General features: G+C 43.7%; 1 protein-coding gene and 1 non-coding gene across 5 annotated transcripts in view; both read left to right on the forward strand.

Annotated features, from left to right (window-relative positions):
* Window positions 1-20,163, forward strand: part of LOC105485247 (defective in cullin neddylation 1 domain containing 2) — a 38,670-nt gene that overhangs the window by 8,851 nt on the left and 9,656 nt on the right. For all 4 annotated transcript variants that reach the window (XM_011747485.2, XM_011747488.3, XM_011747486.3 and 1 more), the window contains 2 exons: window positions 1,836-2,004; window positions 8,727-8,857. In XM_011747485.2, coding sequence (XP_011745787.1) covers window positions 1,836-2,004; window positions 8,727-8,857 — 300 coding nt within the window. The remainder of the gene's footprint in view (window positions 1-1,835; window positions 2,005-8,726; window positions 8,858-20,163) is intronic.
* LOC112427339 (U1 spliceosomal RNA) lies at window positions 3,840-4,003 on the forward strand. Its single transcript, XR_003018860.2, has one exon. It is a non-coding gene; the product is annotated as a U1 spliceosomal RNA (small nuclear RNA).

Consider the following 20,163-nt stretch of genomic DNA (forward strand, 5'->3'; position numbering starts at 1 on the left):
TGCCTCCCACATTCAAACGATTCTCCTGCCTCAGCCTCCCGAGTAGCTGGGACTACAGGCGCCCGCCACCACGCCCAGCTAATTTTTGTATTTTCAGTAGAGACGGGGTTTCACCATGTTGGCCAGGATGGTCTCGATCTCTTGACCTCGTGATCCACCTGCCTTGGCCTCCCAAAGTGCTGGGATTACAGGCGTGAGCCACCGCACCCGGCCTAGTTCTTGTTTATTTAATATTTTCATTTTTTACTTTTTAAAATACTGTGTGTGTGCTTTAGTGTTTCTGTTTAGATCTGAAAAATGAGTGGAAAATTGCTTTTAAAAATCTTGGCTCAGAAACGTAGTCAGTGGTAAAACAAACCAGATTTGTACTTATTGTACTTCCCAAAGAATGAAAATTGTTTTTAGTTAAGCATTAGTCTACTTCAAACATTTTTGGCTAAGTTAGTTGTTGAGCTAATTTTGTAAATCATAAGCTTTTTATGCAGATTTTTAAAAGTTATTTAAATATATACAGCTGCTTTTGAAAAAATACTTGTGTATAAGTGGAAAATTGTGTCTTTAAGTGTTATTGAAGCTTCATGCCTTCATTATTATTTAACTTTATTCATGCAGTTATAGTCAGTTAAAGTGGAAACATGGTACAATTACTTTAGGCTCTAAAAATAAACATAGTTCTAAGACTGTTGACAAATATAACATTGGTTATTACGTTAGCATATACAAATGAACAAGTATTTGCAAAATTACTTGAAATATTGAATATGGTTGTAATCAAATTTACTGAGATGGTTTATGAGGTCAGAGCATTGTAGATCAGTATTTCTATTCATGAAGTATAATATTAGCAGATGGAATTGAATAAGGTGATAAGTGGGGATTTATTTTTTTACAGAACCTCTGTCCCATAAACTATGCTGAGGTTTTCTCCCTGATATGAGAATAGAGTTAGAAGGATGTTTATGGTTTTCTTCATTTTTGTTACCATTTTTCTTTGTTAACTATATATATGTAGTAGTAAACTACTTAAATGACCAGAGTTAGATTTTGTGTGAAGGGGAAGAAAAGTTTATCCTACCTAATCTTTCTTTGAGCAAAGAAGCTACAGGTTTTCTATTTTTACCTTCTAAACCCACAATTTACATATGCATTACGACAATATGATATAATCTGTCTGAAATTACTAGCTTTAGTGAAGTCTTGCTGGGATGCCTTAAATATATTTTACTGTTTGATTTTCTGATAAACAAATGCTAAGTTCTTTAATTTTATTTATAAACTAGGAATAGGGAGTGGGGAACCTGAATTTCTAAGCTATTAAATGTGGATACATAAGCTAAATGATTCTGAAAAATAGTTATTGTCCAGTACCATTAGAACTAGCAAATGAAATAACTTAAGAAAAACATCAATCATTCATTTACTTTGGCAGAGTTGTGATAAAAACCCAAGGTATTGTAAATACTTTATCAATACAGTATCTTTTATAGCATTTTGCCTTTGGGTGAGCTAAATTTCTCTAAACTTGAATTTTTATTTCACTTTAGGGAAATTAAATTTTTCTTAGTGAACAGATCTTCTCAAAAAAAATTCAATGATTTTTTTTTCCCTAAGACCCAGAAACCTAGATTTTAAAAACAGGACCGTTTTCTGGATAAATTATTAGTTGCTCACTATTTCTTTCATGTGTAGTAGAAAACTGCAGCCTATTGATTGATGTATTGGAAACACGCTTGCTAGAACTATGTAGTATAATAGAATGCTAGGATTCAAACCTCCTATTTTAGAATTCCTTTTCAAAATAGTATAACTTCCTGTACCCCTGATATTAACTACAGATCCACAAGATGAAAACAAAATTGGAATCGATGGGATTCAACAGTTTTGTGATGATCTGAGCCTAGATCCTGCCAGTATCAGTGTGTTGGTCATAGCGTGGAAGTTCAGGGCAGCAACTCAGTGTGAATTTAGCAGAAAGGAATTTCTAGATGGCATGACAGAACTCGGGTAAGTCAATTATTCGTAGCTTAAATTTTTTCAGAAATGAAAATACTTTTAACATTAATTATTTTTCAGCAACCTCTACATATTAATTTCATATGTTTATTTTCTTTGTGTGTCTTAAAAATTTCTTATGCATCTGCACTCTCTGCACTATTAAGCCTTTGGTTTCCTTTTTTTTTTTTTTTTTTTTTTTGAGACGGAGTCTCGCTCTGTCGCCCAGGCTGGAGTACAGTGGCCGGATCTCAGCTCACTGCAAGCTCCACCTCCTGGGTTTATGCCATTCTCCTGCCTCAGCCTCCCGAGTAGCTGGGACTATAGGCGCCCGCCATCTCGCCCGGCTAGTTTTTTTGTATTTTTTTTAGTAGAGACAGGGTTTCACCATGTTAGCCAGGATGGTCTCGATCTCCTGACCTCGTGATCCGCCCGTCTCGGCCTCCCAAAGTGCTGGGATTACAGGCTTGAGCCACCGCGCCCGGCCTGGTTTCCTTTCAATTTTCAGTTTAAAGCTTTATTTCATTTCACATTTTGATTTTTTCATATTAACCCTTTTGTAACTCATTTTCTTCTTTTTGAGTTTTTTTCTTTCCAATTTTGAATTGACAGTGAATACCAGGTTCAGTTCATTCATGTTATTTCATAATACTATATATTAAATGTAGAATTTATTATGCTGCTATGTTAAAAATTAAGATGTCATTTTGGTTTTTTGCTTGTAACATTTTTCTATTCTACCTACAGGATTGGGATAAAGGCTTCATTAATAAGGTGTTTCTCACTTACAGATAAGTTATAAAAGTAAATGAAAGGGCCTAATGTGACTCTCTTAATCATTAAGCTTATTGAACGACAGTCATGCACTGCATAGTGACATTTCGGTCAACAGTGGACCACTTATACAACAGTGGTCCCGTAAGGTTAGAATGGGGCTAAAAAATTCCTGCATCCCAGCCATCATAATGTCATAGCTCAATACATTGCCTGTGTGTGGTGGTGCTGGCACAGACAAACCTACTGCTCTGCCATTCGTATAAAAGCGTAGCACATCCAGTTATGTGCAGTATATGATACTTGATAATATAAATGATTATGTTGCCAGTTTATGCATTTACTCTACTTTTTATTGTTATTTTCGAGTGTACTCTTAATTGTTTGTTTATTTTTTGAGATGGAGTCTCATTCTGTCACCTAGGCTGGAGTGCAGTGGCACGATCTCAGCTCACAGCAAACTCCATCTCTTGGGTTCAAGCAATTCTCTTGCCTCCGTCTCCTGAGTAGCTGGGATTGCAGGCGCCTGCCACCACACCCAGCTAATTTTTGTATGTTTAGTAGAGACGGGGTTTCACCGTATTGGCCTGGCTGGTCTTGAACTCCCGACTTCAGGCGATCCACCTTGCCTCAGCCTCCCAAAGTGCTAGGATTACAGGCGGGAGCCACCATGCCTGGCCCAGATGGATGTTTAAATATCACCTGTTCATATTGTTTAAAATAGATACAACTAAAACAGCTTTGAGGCACACAGGAACTCTGCAGATAAGGAGGACCATTTCATGATGATAAAGGGTTTATCTCACCTGGAAAGCAGTCATACTTATGTTTTTATGTATTTATTGAAGAGTCCCAAAGTATTTAAAGCAAAAATAAGCAACTACAAAGAGAAAGATGCAAATCCATGATCAAAGTGAGGAGTTTTCACACACACTGTAGTAACTGATAGGATGAGTGGATGAAAAATTAGTGAGGAAATAGAAGATTTGGACAGCACAAAAAATGGCCTAGGAGAACATTTAGAACGTTGCCTTCGATGTTGAAGAATACGTTTTCTTTTCAAAAGAAAACACAAAACAGCCTGGCAGGAGAGATGCCATGATCATGAAGGTGGTTTTCCCGGGGCTGGGCTTATCCATTGCATTCCAGATGTGCTGACGCCTGTGATTTTCCCAAATGTGGGAAACTGGACTGCATAATTTGTGGTAGTGGGGGATTATGTTCGTGTTCTCTCCTGGTGTTTAAAATTTAAAAAAAAAAAAAAAACTTTATTAAAGGCACAGAACATTAATAAAAATTGACAATAAACTGGGCTATTAAGTAAATTGCAACAATTTTCAGAGGTTTGAAATGATACAGAGTATGTCTTCTGAGCACAGTATCGTTAAACTAGGAATGTAACAAAATGATAACTAGGTAGGATATGTGTGGATATTGCATACCTCTGAGTAACCCTTGGGATGAGAAAGAAGTTACAATGGAAATTAGAAAATATCTTGGATAGTGAAAATATATGTAAGCTTGTAGAATTCAGCTTATTAAATGCATGTTTTAGAAAGAAGGAAAGGCTGAAAATCAGTGAACAAAGCCTTCCATCTCAAGAAATAGAAAAAGAATATAGAAGGAAGGAATTAATATTTTTGAAGCAGTATTCTAATTTACAAGTAAATTAGAAAATTTACTTCTAATTTACAAGTAAATTAGAAAAGTAAAGTATTTTAATTTACAAGAATAATCAAATAGAAAAGAAGTTGTCATTAGGAAGGATCAATAAAGCCAGAAGCTTGTTATTTGAAAAGACTTGTAAATGTAGTAAATCATAAGTAACACACATAGATGAAAAGAGGGACAAAATGATAGGTGCCAGAAGCATTAAAAAAAAAAAGTCTGTTATGAAAAGCTTTATGCCAATAAATTTGACAACCTATATGAAAAATATAACTTACTAAAACTGACATGAAGAAATGGAAAATCTTAATAGTTCTGTAACTCTTAAGAATTTGAGCCTGTAATTTAAAATCGTCTCAAAGAGACAGCTTCTGTTTGGGATAACTTAATTGGCACATCCGACCAAACCCCTAATGAAAAGGAAAATCCCCAATTTTAAACATCCTTTTCCAGAGAATAGTAAAGGAAGAAAGATTTCACAATTTGTTTTAAGGCCAGCACAAGCTGCATGACAAAACCAAGGGATAACATTTGAGAATGGAAAATTATAGGCCACTCTCAGTTATAAGAATCAGAAGATGCCTAAGATGATAAGATGCAAAAATCCTACACACAGTATCAGGAAACTGACCAGTCATTAGCAAAAAATCCAAGACGATAAGCCCAGGATGATACATCATGACAAAGTTGGTTATACCCAGGAATGCAAGATCCGTTTAATGTCACAAAGTCAATCGGTATAATTAATTTACCATGGTTAACAGCAGAAAAAAAGGATCGTCCCAGTGCATAAGATGGGTTTGATCAAATTCAGTGTTTCTTCATTTAAAAAAAAAAACAAAACTCATGGAAAACTAAGAATAAGAGGGGCAGTTGTTAATCTGACCAAAAGGAAAAAATTCCTATGGCAAACATTATACTTACGGGAATTGTAAGCCACCTCCCCTTTGAGACGGAACAAAACCTGAATGACTATTTCTATTCAGTATAAAACAGGAGATCACAGCTAGTCTAATCTATGGATAAAATATTCGAATCAGTAGTGACGTTAGCCACACTACAGGGTCCAAGGTCTGCAAATAAAATCCTGTTATATTTCAGGACACCAAGTGCAACAATCAGCAAAACAGTAAATTTTAAAATATATGTCATTTTTCAATATCTTCAAAAATACAGAATACCTAGAATAAATCGGATTAAAGATGTGTGATACTCCCATAGAGAAAATAATAACTCATTGAGAGACAGGAAACAAGACCTGAATAAATGGAGAAATATACTTCATTCATAGGTTGGAACACAGTATTTTATCCTTAGGTTTTTATATTGAATGTGATCTCAGTTTGAAAATCCTAATAGATAGTGGGTTTATATATGTGTAATTTGACAAGCTGATTTGAAATTTCTATAAAAATGCGCAGTCAAAAAGCAGTTCTTGAAGGAAGAGAACAGGATGGGAAGATTTGCTCTGCCAGATAATCAGAACTTTACAGCTACGATAATGACGACTACGTGGCATCAAGTGCCAGATCAGATAAATAGCCCAGAGACCAGCGGAGCAGAATGGAGGGCTCAGAAAGAAGTCCGTGTGTGTAGGGACTTCTGGTTTACGGCAGAGGTAGACTTAAGTGGGGACAGACACTTTTTCAACAAATGATACTGGGAGAATTAGCTAGTATTTTGGGGAGAAATAAATCCTGACCTCTACCGCATACCATATGTAAACATCAGTTTCAGATAGATGTAGATCTCAGTATGAAAGGCAAAAGCAAAAAGTCTGTAGAAAAATAATATAGGAAAAGGTCTTTATGACTGTGAAATAGGATAATTTCTAAAACATCAACAAAAACAATCACTGTAAAGAAAAATACTGACAGCATATTATAGTAAAAATAAGAACTGGTTAAGAAACATCAAAGTAGTAGAAAGGCAATGCTTGTTCTGTGTGAAAGTTCTTTAAAAATACCTGGCAAAGGCTTGTATCTTTAATATGTAAAGAATTTCTACAAAACAATAAGAAAAAGATGTTGAAAAACAAGCAAAAGATTTGACAAGCACTTTACAAAAGAGGATGCACAAGGGCCAGTTAAAGTATAAGATGCTTAATCTCATTCACTGGGGAAATGCAGGTGAAAACCTCGGTGAAATAGAACCCCATAACAAACCACCCTCTGGGGGCTAAAACAAGACACGACAGCAGATGTGAGTGAAAGTGCGTGGAGTGGGAGGTCCAATGTACTGTTCAACGTCAGTTACTAAATGGAAGGTGCGCAGACGCTGTGACCCCGCCGGCCACGCTGGAATGTGCCTACGTGTATGTTGTGATCTGTGTACAGAAGTGTTGACACCATTACTCCAAACCAGCAAACTAGAAACAGCCGGAATGTTCACCAACAGTAGCGTTTATGAATCGTAAAATATGTATATAACAAGAATTCTATGTGGCAAAGAGAATGAACAGCTGGAGCCGAGCATACCCACAGGAACGAACCTCGGACGTCACAAAGCCAGAGGCACCCAGATGTGAGGTGGTGCACACTGTGAGTTCCTGTTTACGTCCAGCTAGAGGCGCGCTGAAGGACGGCTCCGGTAGGTGGTGGGCACAGTGGGCCTGGCCCGGAAGTCGGATTGTCCGTGCCTCGCTGGAGGGAAGAGGAGGCTGAAATGGCAAAGAGCCCTCAGCTGCCACCCACTCCCTTTTTCAAGAGCGTCACACTCTGTTGTGCCAACTGGGGTACGGTGGGTTGCTGGGACTTCGGGCACATGCCACCATGCCTAGCTAGTTTTTACTTTTTGTGGAGACTGGGTCTCTGAGCTATGTCATCCAGACTGGTCTCAAACTCCAGGCCTCAAGTGATCCTCCCTCCTCCTCTCAAAGCGCTGGGATTACAGGAACGAACTGCTGCACCTGGCCCAGCTGCCACCGTTGATGTGGATGGTGCTTCCACTCACATTCACCTGCAGTGCAGTCACGCATCACTTCAGAGACAGGGACACGTTCTGAGAAATGCGTTGTTAGGAAATTTCATTGTGCAGACATCACAGAGTGTACTTACACAAACCGAGATGGTACAGCCCACTACACACCTAGTCTGTGGTACAGCCTGTTGTTCCTAGGCTACGAACCTGTTCAGCGGGTGACTGTACTCAGTGCCGTAGGCAGCTGTAACACAGTGGTAAGTCTGTGTATCTAAACGCACCTAAAGGTAGAAATGGTCATGCATTGTGCTAGACATTGCAGTGGCTCTGACGCCCCGAGGTGGCAGGAACATCTAGGTGCCATTATGATTTTATGGGACCACTGTCACATCCACCTCCTGCTGTTGACCAGAACGGGACTGTGACTATGCACAGGACTGAGTCCTACATCTGTGCTTTTCTGTGTACGTCTTTATGGACTTTTCTAGCTGCTCTAAAGCTTTCTCCAATGTTCTTGCCTTACCTCTGCTCTGCTTGGGTAAGTGGATAAGTGTTGCTTTTATTCTGTGCTTTGCTGTGCAGTCGAAATTAGAAAGATAGACTTTGTTTTACTGTTGTCGATTTCTGCCTTAAAGGCTGTTGACTGTTTTTAAAGGTTATTGACTTTTTGATGGAAAAAATCAATTTTAAAACAATATAGAGCTGTGTTTTACAATACCTGGATATTTTAAATCTAACCTGCTATAATGAAGAGATCCCTAAATAAGGTAGCTTAAGATTTATATGAGTTTATTTTTCGCTTGTATGATGGGACAGAGGTAGCAGTGGCCCAGGCTGGCAGGGCGACTCCATTCTGCAAGTCACTGAGAAATAGGCTCTTTCCGTCTTTCCATTCCCTCGTCCCTGCCATCTCCTCACCTCATAACCTGTCACCGCAGGGCAGGGGCCTCTCTCCATGGTCAGAGCCACCAAGTTAGACCACGCCCTTGTTCCAGTTCTCAGGAAGAGGGCAAAAGATGTTGTTTTGGGTTTTTCTTTTAATAATTTTATCGAGATCTAATTCACATACCGTATTTTCTCTCATTTAAAGTCTACGACTCAGTGGTTTTAGTATATTCCCAGAGCTGGGCAGCCGCCACCAGTATCTGTCTTAGAGCATTTTGAATTCCTTTTAGCAAGGGAGACATTGCCCCCCTTCCCTTCTCTTACATGATCATTTAGAGCCTTAGGCCGCGCCTGGGAAAAGAAGTTGGGAAATACGGTCTCCAGCTGGAGCCGCGTGCCTGGCCACAGTTCCTGCACAGAGGACAAGAGGAGAGTCGACTAGGGAGGTGCGTCTGCCGCAGCACAAACCACTGTCTCCCTCATTGCAGGTGTGACAGCATGGAGAAGCTAAAGGCTCTTCTGCCAAGACTGGAGCAGGAGCTGAAGGACACAGCCAAATTTAAAGATTTTTATCAGTTTACCTTCACTTTCGCTAAGAACCCAGGGCAGAAAGGTTTAGGTGAGTATGAAATCCAAATATGTAAAATGCCAGATCGTAATAAGATTATCAGTGGACATGAACAACATGATTTCTGTATAGCCAACTAATGATTTTAGGTTTTGGTTTGGTTTTTTTGAGATAGGGTCTCATTCTGTCACCTAGGCTGGAGTGCAGTGGTACAGTCACAGCTCACTGCAGCCTCAATCTCCTGGGCTCAAGCAATCCTCCCACCTCAGTCTCCTGAGTAGCTGGGACTCCAGGCGTCCACCACTGCATCTGTCTATTTTCATTTTTGTTTTTAAATTTTTAATAAAGACAAGGTCTTGCCTTGTTGCCTGTGCTGGTCTCGAACTCCGGAGCTCAGGCATTCTTCCCACTTCAGAGTGTGTGGGGATGACAGGCATGAGCCACCGTGGCTGGCCCACCTGTAACATGACCACCCTTTGGTTTCTTGCCTTCTCCACACTTTGCTCTGTACGTAGGTAGATGAGTTTATGATACCACGTGCCTGAAGATCTCCGTCGATAGCGTCTCTCCACTTCTGGGTTCACATGTTTAAATTTTAAAATGTAAACGAATTTGTAAATGTCCTGTGTCAGCTCATAATTGTTCTCTCTGTGCCACGTAGACCCCAGCCTGCACACCAACAATTGAGCCCACTTTTGCGTTTTATTTTAAAATACTGTAATCCATTTTTATGGATCATTAATATGGCCCATTTGCATGGACAATAATAAATGTTTTTTTTACTTGAGGAGTCTGCATTCGCTTTAACTGTCACTCCTAACCCTACAGCAGGGATTCGGGGACTGCAGTGAAAGTGGAGGTGGAGCTGGGTTGGGTGCTGGGAGATGTGCACTGATCACCTGAGAGGCCAGTTGCACAGATGAACAGGCACAGGGTCAGAGACACCGGGCAGAAGGACAGGGAACACAGGCACGGGGGACAGAGGGGCAGAGGCACGGGGGACAGAGGGATAGCGAGATGGGGGACAGAGGGACAGAGGCATGGGGGACAGAAGGACAGAGGTACAGGGGACAGGGATAGACGGGGGACAGAGGGGCAGAGGCACAGGGGACAGAGGGATAGCGAGATGGGGACAGAGGGACAGAGGCACGGGGGACAGAAGGACAGAGGTACGGGGGACAGAAGGACAGAGGTACGGGGGACAGGGATAGAGAGACGGGGAACAGAGGGGCAGAGGCACGGAGGACAGAGGGACAGAGGCACAGGGAACAGAAGGACAGAGGTATGGGGGACAGAGGGGTAGAGAGAGGGGCAGAGGCATGGGGGACAGAGGGACAGGCACGGGGGGCAGAGGGACAGAGGCACGGCAGACAGAGGGATAGAGAGACGGGGGGCAGAGGGACAGAGGCACGGCGGACAGAGGGATAGAGAGACGGGGGACAGAGGGACAGAGGTACGGAAGCAGAGGCGCCAGGGGGACACGGGCAGAGGCACGGGGGAGAGACACAGAGGGCTGGTGAGAGATACCAGGTGTTGAGATGCGTCTCGGCCCCACACTGTGGTTACTAAATTGCGGTGCCTGCTGTACAAGGCGCGTGGGGCCTGTTGGGCTCTCGCTTTGCCTCTTGGGTAACAGTAGCAGTGCCTGCTGCATCTTGGCTCAGGAGCCTGCCATGTGCGGCACCTGAGGATACCAGCAGTGCCGAGACCCCCAGCCTTGCTCAGGGCTGCAAAGCGATGAGAGCCTGTCCTGCCGTTTGTTTGTGAGCTGGGATGATCACAGAAGGAAGTCTTTCCATCTCCTGGTGTTGGTGCCAGAGGTACAGGCTGCTCAGAAAGGCGGGATGACCTCTGGGGCGAGTGCGTTCCCTGCTTCCTTCGACCGAGGGTCAGTTTATTGTTCACGTCCCCGTGAACTCGTGGAGTGCTGTTGGTGTGCTCTGGTGGTGACAGCTCCCTTCCTGTCTGCACTGCAGGCTGTCCTGGGCTCGTCCAGTCGCCTTCTGCCCCAGACCTGGACTCGCTTTTTCTCCAAGAAGCCCTGATTTCTTTTAGCGGAAACTGGTTTCAGGCTGTGGCGGAGTCGCTGCTGGTGCTTGTTCAGAGTCGTCATTTCTAGGCTTTTTATTTTTTTATTTTTTAAATTTTGGTTCATTTGGAAGCTTCTAAACCACAGTCAGGACTACAGATTATTTTTCCTACCTGAGCTTGTCTGTGTTAAGCTGTGTTTCCCTTCTTCTGTTCTGGCCCTCCAGGGCGCAGGTGAAGGTAGCGTTAGAACGTCCGCGGTGACGTGTTAGCCAGTCCCACGTGGCGCACACCACAGGCTCAGTGATGATGTGATGTGTCTCCACCGGTGGAATTACTGTGAGTCGTGGAAAGGAAAGGGGGTTATACACGCTCCCCCCATTTAAAACAATAGTTTGGCCATGGCTTTGTTTTCCAGGCACACAGCCAGGCCTCCCCTGTCGTTCTGGGTGGTCCTCGCTCTGTGTTGCCCAGCAGCCCCTGCTTATCGCCAGGGCTTCCGCTGACGTCTCCCTGCTCACAGGTTTTGAAATTCGTTCTCCGGTGGATCCCCAGGAAGTGCTGCTGGGGACGGTGTTCCCCGAGTCCTTGCGTGACGGGTACAGAATCCTAGCCTCCTTTTTGTTCCTTGGAATGTCTCAAGGGTGTCGCTCACTTTCTTCTGGCGTAGATTGTTATTGTCAGACGGAGTGATGATGAGCCAGTCGTCTTGGCCTTGTAAGTTGCTTACTGTTTTGCCTAAATACCCAAACAAAGGCCATTTTTTCTTTTGCTTTGAAGCCCAGTAATTTTACTAAAATGTGCCTGGGTTTTGTGGGTCATCCGTGGTCAGTGTTCTCACATGATGCTGAGTGTTTTCAGTAAGTACTTTCTAATCTTTTTTTAATTTCAGGGAAAATGTTCTTGAATTGTAGTTTTAAGCATTTGCTCTGTTCCTTGTATTTGGTTTTGGTCTCTCTGGAAACTCCAGTTACCCATTTAATTGGAGTTAGGTCCTCTGTGGAGTTGGGTCTTCTGTGGAGCTGGGTCCCCTGTGGAGCTGGTTCCCCTGTGGAGCTGGGTCCCCTGTGGAGCTGGGTCCCCTGTGCAGTTGGGTCCCCTGTGGAGCTGGGTCCCCTGTGGAGCTGGTTCCTCTGTGGAGCTGGTTCCCCTGTGGAGTTGGGTCCCCTGTGGAGTTGGGTCCCCTGTGCAGTTGGGTCCTCTGTGGAGTTGGGTCTTCTGTGGAGTTGGGTCCTCTGTGTGGTTGGGTCCCCTGTGGAGTTGGGTCCCCTATAGAGTTGGGTCCCCTGTGCAGTTGGGTCCTCTGTGGAGTTGGGTCCCCTGTGGAGCTGGTTCCCCTGTGGAGCTGGGTCCTCTGTGTGGTTGGGTCCCCTGTGGAGTTGGGTCCCCTATAGAGTTGGGTCCCCTGTGCAGTTGGGTCCTCTGTGGAGTTGGGTCCCCTGTGGAGTTGGGTCCCCTGTGGAGCTGGTTCCCCTGTGGAGCTGGGTCCTCTGTGTGGTTGGGTCCCCTGTGCAGTTGGGTCCTCTGTGGAGTTGAGTCTTCTGTGGAGCTGGGTCCCCTATAGAGTTGGGTCCCCTGTGGAGCTGGGTCTTCTGTGGAGTTAAGTCTTCGGCAGTGTGCGTTGCTTTCTCTCAGTCCTTTTAATCTGTACTTCATTTCTTTTTTCTTTTAAAAATGATCTTCCTTTTTCACCATCTTCTTCTCTGAAGTCATCACCTGTCATGTGTCACATAATGGCAGCGATAGGTTCTGAGAAATACATCGTTAGGCAGTCTCATCCTTGTGCGACGTCACAGGGTGCATGTTTGCAAACCTGGGTGGCATAGCCTATTGCACGCCTAGCAGTATGACACAGCCCATGGCTCCCAGGATACAAACCTGGACAGCGTGTGACCGTACTGAATACGGTAGGCAACCATAACACAGTGGTGAGGATTTGTGTATCCAAACACACTGAAGCATAGAAAAGGTGCAGTGAAAATGCACTTTTGCAGTCCTGTTGGACCGCTGTCACTTATGCGGCCTGTCGTTGGCGGAGACGTTATGCAGTGTGTGGCTGCCTTTGAGTTTATCTCCCTCATGTGCCTTCTAGTAAAGTCATTTCTGGAATGATTTTCCTTTGTTTCTAATTCTTGAGTGTGATTTCCTCATTACTAAGTTTTCCTAATTCTCATTTGTGGTGTTTCATGTTTTGTTTCATTTCTTAATGTCCTTGATTTTGAAGTCAGTGGTCACACTTAAAAAAAGAATTTTTTTTTTTTTAATTTATTTAGAGACGGGGTCTTGCTCTCTTGCCCAGGCTGGAGTGGAGTGGCGTGATCATAGCTCACTGCAGCCTCAAATTCTTGGGCTTAAGCGATCCTCCCACCTCAACTTCCTCCCAAAGTGCTAGGATTACAGACGTGAGCCACCACACCTGGCTTAACATTTGATTTTAGAGTTGAGGTCTCCCTCCATTGCTCAGGCTTAAGTGCAGAGGTGTGGCCATGACTGCAGCCTCAGGCTCCTGGGTTTCGGTGATCCTCTCACCTCAGCCCCCCATCTCACCGGGACTTTAGGCACGCAGACTGTGCCTGGTTAATTTTTAAATTTTTTTTGGAGAGACGGAGTTCTACTATGTTGCCCGAGCTGGTCTCAGACTGCTGGTCTCACGTAGCCCTCCCACCTCAGGCTCCTAGAGTGCTGGGATTACAGGCGTGAACCATGGTTTTGGCTGAAGGTCGCACTTTCGATCTGTTCTGTCGGTGTGTTTCCCAGCATGCGTTCATTTTCAAAGGGGGACTTCTGTTTGTAGCATCTTTTTTCTTCGGATAGCATGGTATGGGATTTGATCTCAGGGCTGTTCCGTTGCTCATTTTTATGTGAAATTAGTTTTCCTAGTCTTTCAGGAGGATGGTTCAGGGCAGCTTTTTGACTTCATGGTGCTCTCTCTTGGCTGAGTGTGTGTGTGTGTGTGCAGGCGTGTAGTAGACAGAAATGTCTGCTTTGCTCTCAGATTGTCTGGCACTGATCCTCTCCCCTCCTCAGCTTTTCTCTCTTTTCCATCTCCGTTTTCCCTTTCTGCCCAGCTCTTCTGCTCTCGGGCTTCCCTGCAGTGTGGGCCCCGTTGGTGGCCTCTGCCCGCTGCCACAGCCTAATTCAGGCTCGTCCTTACCTGGTCTTGCCGTGTAGGCACCACCGAGGCCCTCCTGTTCTCACATCTGTCAGAGGCCTGTGACCCCCACGTCGCCGGCACCACGCGGGTCCTGTTGCTGGCAGTGGCTCATCCCCTGGTGCTTACAACTTGGGTTGGTGATGATACTTTCTCACCCAAACTTATGGTAAATGTCGCCTCTGGGTGTTTGACTTTGCTTTCTAATTGCTGCGTCTGCTTTTATGCACGGATTCAGGGAAGGTTAAACACTGTGCTCCCTCCGCCCCGACTGTCCAGGGCCCTCCCCCGCCCCCTTTTAGTGCTGTGTCCTCATAGGCTGCTTGTCTGAAGGAGAGAGTGATGGAGCGTGGGATGTCTCGTGTTTAAACCAGTCAAGTCAGGAGTCCTTGGGGGTTTATTTCCCCAAGACTGTTCTTTTGTCTTGTCTTGTCTTTTTTTTTTTTGAGACAGAGTCTCGCCCTGTCGCCCAGGCTGGAGTGCAGTGGCGCGATCTCGGTTCACTGCAAGCTCCGCCTCCCGGGTTCACACGATTCTCCCGCCTCAGCCTCCGAGTAGCTGGGACTACAGGCACCCGCCACCTCGCCCGGCTAGGTTTTGTATTTTTAGTAGAGACAGGGTTTCACTGTGTTAGCCAGGATGGTCTCGATCTCCTGACCTCTTGAGCCACCCGCCTCGGCCTCCCAAAGTGTTGGGATTACAGGTGTGAGCCACCACACGCAGCCTTTTGTCTTTTTTTTTTAACCATTTTAACTGTTTAAGTATATGGTTCAGTAGCACTAAGTACTTTCAGAGTGTGTAAACATCACCAGTGTTTATTCCCAGAACTTTCTCATCTTCCCAAACTGAAACTGTGTCGCCATCAAACACTGACTCCCCACTTCCCTCTCCCCCGCCACTGGCAGCCCCCATTCTACTTCTGGTCTCTGGAGTTGACTCCTCCTGGGACCTCACGTAAGTGGAATTTCACAGTATATATCTTTCTGTGACTAGCTCATTTCGCTTGATACAATGTTTTGTTGTAGTGTGTGTCAGAATTTCCTTCCTTTTTCAAGGCTGAATAATATTCCCTGTATGTATAGACCACATTTTGTTTATCCATTCATTCCAGTGGACACTTAGTTTAATTTTACTGTTTGGCTCTTGCGAATAACACTGCTGTGAACATGCGTGATGCATGTACATATACCTGTTTTAGACCCTGCTTTTAATTCTTTTTTTTTTTTTTTGAGACAGAGTTTCGCTCTTGTTGCCCAGGCTGGAGTGCAATGGCACAATTTCAGCTCACTGCAACCTCCGCCTCCCAGGTTCAAGTGATTCTCCTGCCTCAGCCTCCCGAGTAGCTGGGATTACAGGCATGCACCACCACGCCCGGCTAATTTTTGTATTATTAGTAGAGACAGGGTTTCTCCATGTTGGTCAGGCTGGTCTCGAACTCCTGACCTCAGATGATCCGCCTGCCTCGGCCTCCCAAAGTGCTGGGATTACAGGCGTGAGCCACCGCGCCAGTCCCTGCTTTTAATTCTTTTGGGTATATACGCAGAAATGGAATTACTGGACTGTATGGTAATTCTGTTTAATTTCTTGAGGAATGAGGACCAACATATTTTTTTTTTACATTCCCATCAGCAATGAAGCAGAGCATCCAACCAGCCTCTGCACGTCCTGCCAACAATCGCTGTTTTCTGAATAGTGAGACTGCTCTTTGTGAGCTGACATTTTACTTCGGGGACTAAAACTCTTTTTTTTTGCAGTGGTATAACAAATTTTAATTCAAAATAGGCACTCTGAAAACTAGGTAAAAAATAAAAACAAAGTTCAACAAGCTGTCTTTGAATTTACAACAGACTACACTGGTGATCACAGACAAGTTTCACAGTTGCCTCCAATATGCACATTATAGCAAGTATTATATTTTTTAAAATCCACATAGTAACATCATGTTTCTCAGAGGCTGTTACATCCTCTAGATATTTCTACCTAGAGAGACAGTAAACGGGCTTCTCTGCCGTGTACCACCAGCAGTATGACTTCCGGTCTCAACCGGCTGGTCTAGAGAGACAGTAAACGGGCTTCTCTGCCGTGTACCACCAGCAGTATGACTTCCGGTCTCAACCAGCTGGTCTAGAGATACAGTAAACGGGCTTCTCTGCCGTGTACCACCAGCAGTATGACTTCCGGTCTAAGCCGGCTGGTCTAGAGATACAGTAAACGGGCTTCTCTGCCGTGTACCACCAGCAGTATGACTTCCGGTCTCAACCAGCTGGTCTAGAGATACAGTAAACGGGCTTTTCTGCCGTGTACCACCAGCAGTATGACTTCTGGTCTAAACCGGCTGGTCTCCAGCACTGGTTCTGGTGCTTTAGGTTTTTTATATTGTGTGGGGAAAAAAACGAGGTTTAACATCCAAAGGACAGTGACGGCAATGGGGATTCTTTAACAGTTTGCCATCCCACTCACCTGGATTCCGCTTCCAGCCTGAACCAGCTGGAGAAGAGCCCGTTTCACCACGAAACATGGCCTCCAGGAGATGTGGTCAGAAACTTACTGTTTCAACCACGGAGACATAGCTCTCGGTCTGCAAACTTCACCCTCTCCCCTGAAAACGTATGCTGAAATTTAAGTTAGTTTCCACATCGGGGGAGGAAATGTTTATTCTAAAGGCAGTGAAGAGTTATTATTTTGCCTCTGAATGGAGAAATGACTTAACATATCAAAAGAGGGGAAAGTCTACACTGAAAAGTATTTCTGCATCTACAGAATGACTCTGTTTATAAAATAACTCTTGATTTATGAACTACACACCAGATGTCAGATTCAGTCTACTTTTAACAAATGAAAGCATTTGGTTTTCTATGATAAAACTCTTGTTATTCATCTTCTCTATTCTACTTTTATTTCTTTCTAAGACGCTGAGGCAAAATAGTCATTAAAGTTAAAGCTCATTTTAGTTTAGACCCTGATTACTCAGTAACTATCATCAATATTCTCAAGAAACCATTACCAGTCTTTTCTAGAAACTAACAAGCAGGCCGAGCGTGGTGGTTCATGCCTGTAATCCCAGCACTTCTGGGTGGATAACTTAAGGTCAGGAGTTCGAGACCAGCCTGGGCAACATGGCAAAACCCCATCTCTCCTAAAAATACAAAAAATTAACTGGGTCTGGTGGCGCACACCTGTAGTCCCATCTACGCGGAAGGCTGAGGCACGAGAATCACTTGAACCCAGGAGGCAGAGGTTGCAGTGAGCTGATATCACATCACTGCACTCCACCCTGGGTGACAGAGCAAGATTCCATCTCAAAAAAGAAAAAAATATATATACACACACACACACACACGTATATATATACACACATATACACACACACACACACACACACACACACACAAGAATTACCTGGGTGTGGTGGTACACACCTGTAGTCCCTGCTACTCAGGAGGCTGAGGCAAGAGGATTGCTTGAGCCCGGGAGGTGGAGGCTGCAGTGAGCTGAGACTGCACCACTGCACTCCAGCCTGGGCAACAGAGCCAGACCTTATTTCAAAAAAAAAAAAGCCAATAGACAAGAGAATAATGGTGCAGAGGTAGACTTGGGATGAGATCCCTCAGCGTTCTTGGGCTCTGTCACTTGGTAAGGACAGGGCCACCTGCGCTCCTGACAGGTTCCGGTTTCTGCTATAGCTGTTCTTCCATCTCATGCAGTTTTTTTTTTTTTTCTCTCCACTTCTCTCTGTTTCCTCATCCCCTCACCCCCGTTTTCTCTGGCAATAGTCACCCAAGCAAGAAATGCTGCTTCTCACACTTTTCTAAAATTTGGCCATTTCAGGTCTGAGTGTAATGATCATGATTTTTCAAGGAAAGTGTGGGTCATGCTTTACTTTTGAGCAGTTTAATTCTTAGACGTCTATCCAGCTTCCTTTCCAAAGTGAGAATTAGTCTGATCCAAATTTTAAAATAATAGCAATTATTTGTTATTGTTAAATGTTTATCAGGAAGGACACTTTGAAATTTCAGTGAATGATAAAACTTTTTTTCTGACTATTTTGAACTGTTACTTTAATATCTTCAGTATAATCTTAAGATAATTCAGCTTCTATTAGAGGTAACCATTTATAGTTATTGATACTCTGCAATGCAGGAGATCCTTCATTTAAATGTTGACATGGAAAAATGTTAAAAAGATTAGCATTTTATCTGACTGTCATGTGTAGGTATTATCTTTAAAAATTTTAATCTTATAATGCCATGTTAACTTGACACATACGGAAAAGTATTACGAAGCTTTTCTAGGCCCTTGGCAAAGCCAACAACATCGGCATCACTGCAGAGCTTGCTGAAACACAGTCCCTCAGGCTTCAGCCAGGCCGGCCGCCTGGGTTAGTAATGACTGCGCAAAACACAGGGGCTTCAAATGACAGTCATTTTGTAGTTGATGATCCGTTGGGTCAGGAACTTGGGCAGATTCCACTGGGTGGCCCTTCTCTTCCATCCATGCTGCTCTGTGCTGTGGCCTCCCACCTGCCCCCAGCTGCCCTGCTTGGGCCTCCTCGCAGCGTGGTGGCTGGGGAAGAGCACTGGGCCTGCAGAGGCTCCACGCCCCCCGCAGCGAAGCCCAGCTGCCCCGTCCTGGAAACGCACCGAGTTCCTTCCACTGGGCGCCACCACTTCATTCCATGGTAATTTCCAGGAGGTTATAAATTAGAGTCTAAATTAATTGCCAGTTCAGAGTTGCAAAATTTATTTTCTTTCTGCACAAATGTGTCAAGGAAGGTCAGTATATATGTAGAGAGTGTTTTGAAACATTTTTAAGATTCAGGACCTACCATGTTCAGCCTGCGTTTTATAAATTTCCTCAAGCATCAGAACTTTCAGTGGCAGAATAGGCCATTGAAAGCTGCAACAGATTGAGAGTTTATCCTTGAATTCCTCACTGAGAACAAGGACTTGTTTACTCCTGTAGACACTTAAATGAAATGTTTGTCAGAATCATTCACTATAGGATGGGAAGCATCACTGGTTTTGTTTCTTTGCTTCATGACAATAGCTGAGAGAAAATGAAATTTTATTATAACAATAGCCTCCTCGGGAAATGATTAGATTGTGTGAATACTTCAAATAGATTATACACTATTTTTAGAAAAGTTTTTTTGAGGGCTTTTAACAAACAGAAATAAAACAAGAATAATAATTATATGACTATAACCCAAAAATAGAGCCATCGGTTTACCATTTCCAAAGATTACATGGTCTGTCTTGTGAGAAATTAAGGATAAATTGAACAGGTTGAGACAAGTGTCCAACTGTTGCTAGAAAAAGCATGGACTGCCGTGGGAACATGGAGCCAAAAGACACAGACTTACCCTTTATTTCCTTCGTGTGTGTGTCTGTGTGTGTGTTTCTGTGTGTCTCTGTGTGTCTGTATCTGTGTGTGTCACTGTGTGTATGTGTGTCTGGGTATCTGTGTCTCTGTGTGTGTGTCTGTGTCTCCGTGTGGGTATCTGTGTGTATCTATGTGTATGTGTGTGTGTCTGTGTGTGTGTGAAAATTGTACTGTATTTTTATGTAAGATGATGCTTTCCTCTTAACTAATGGTTAACCTACTAAAGAGGATAAAGTTACTTGGCTCTGTTTTGATGTAAGAAACAACATAGTTTCATACTGGCTAGAGTCTGGAATCAGTTGGCTTTGGGAATCGTGTGTGTGTGTTTTTTTTAAAAGAGGTGAGGGTCTTGCTCTGTTGCCCAGGCTGATCTCAAACTCTTGACTTCAAGTGAAGCTCCTCCCTCGGCCTCCTAAAGTGCTGTGATTACAGGTGTGAGCCACTGTGCCCGGCCAGCTTTGAGAATCTTGATGTTTGAGGAAGTCAAGTTTCATGAGAGCTAGCTAATGTTTATGTCTGCCCTGAGGTCCTTTTTTGATAGAGGACACATCTTCATTATCTAATCCTAAGTGGAGCATCACAAGCGTGAATTTTAAATCGTAATGCCTTCTTCTAACGTGTTTTCACTTAGGAGATGAGACTTTCTCGAGGTTCTTGGGAAGAAAATAGCTGCTATAAAGATGTAGCCACGAGAGTAGCTGTTGGTCTTGATTTCCGCCCTCAAGTTCTGCCATTCTGAGTTGTTGTTTTTGTTGTTGTTGTTACTGTTTTGCAAATGGCTAAGTCCATTAGGACA

The sequence above is a fragment of the Macaca nemestrina genome, chromosome 16, assembly GCF_043159975.1.
Source record: "Macaca nemestrina isolate mMacNem1 chromosome 16, mMacNem.hap1, whole genome shotgun sequence".
In the NCBI taxonomy this organism is placed as follows: Eukaryota; Metazoa; Chordata; class Mammalia; order Primates; family Cercopithecidae; genus Macaca; species Macaca nemestrina.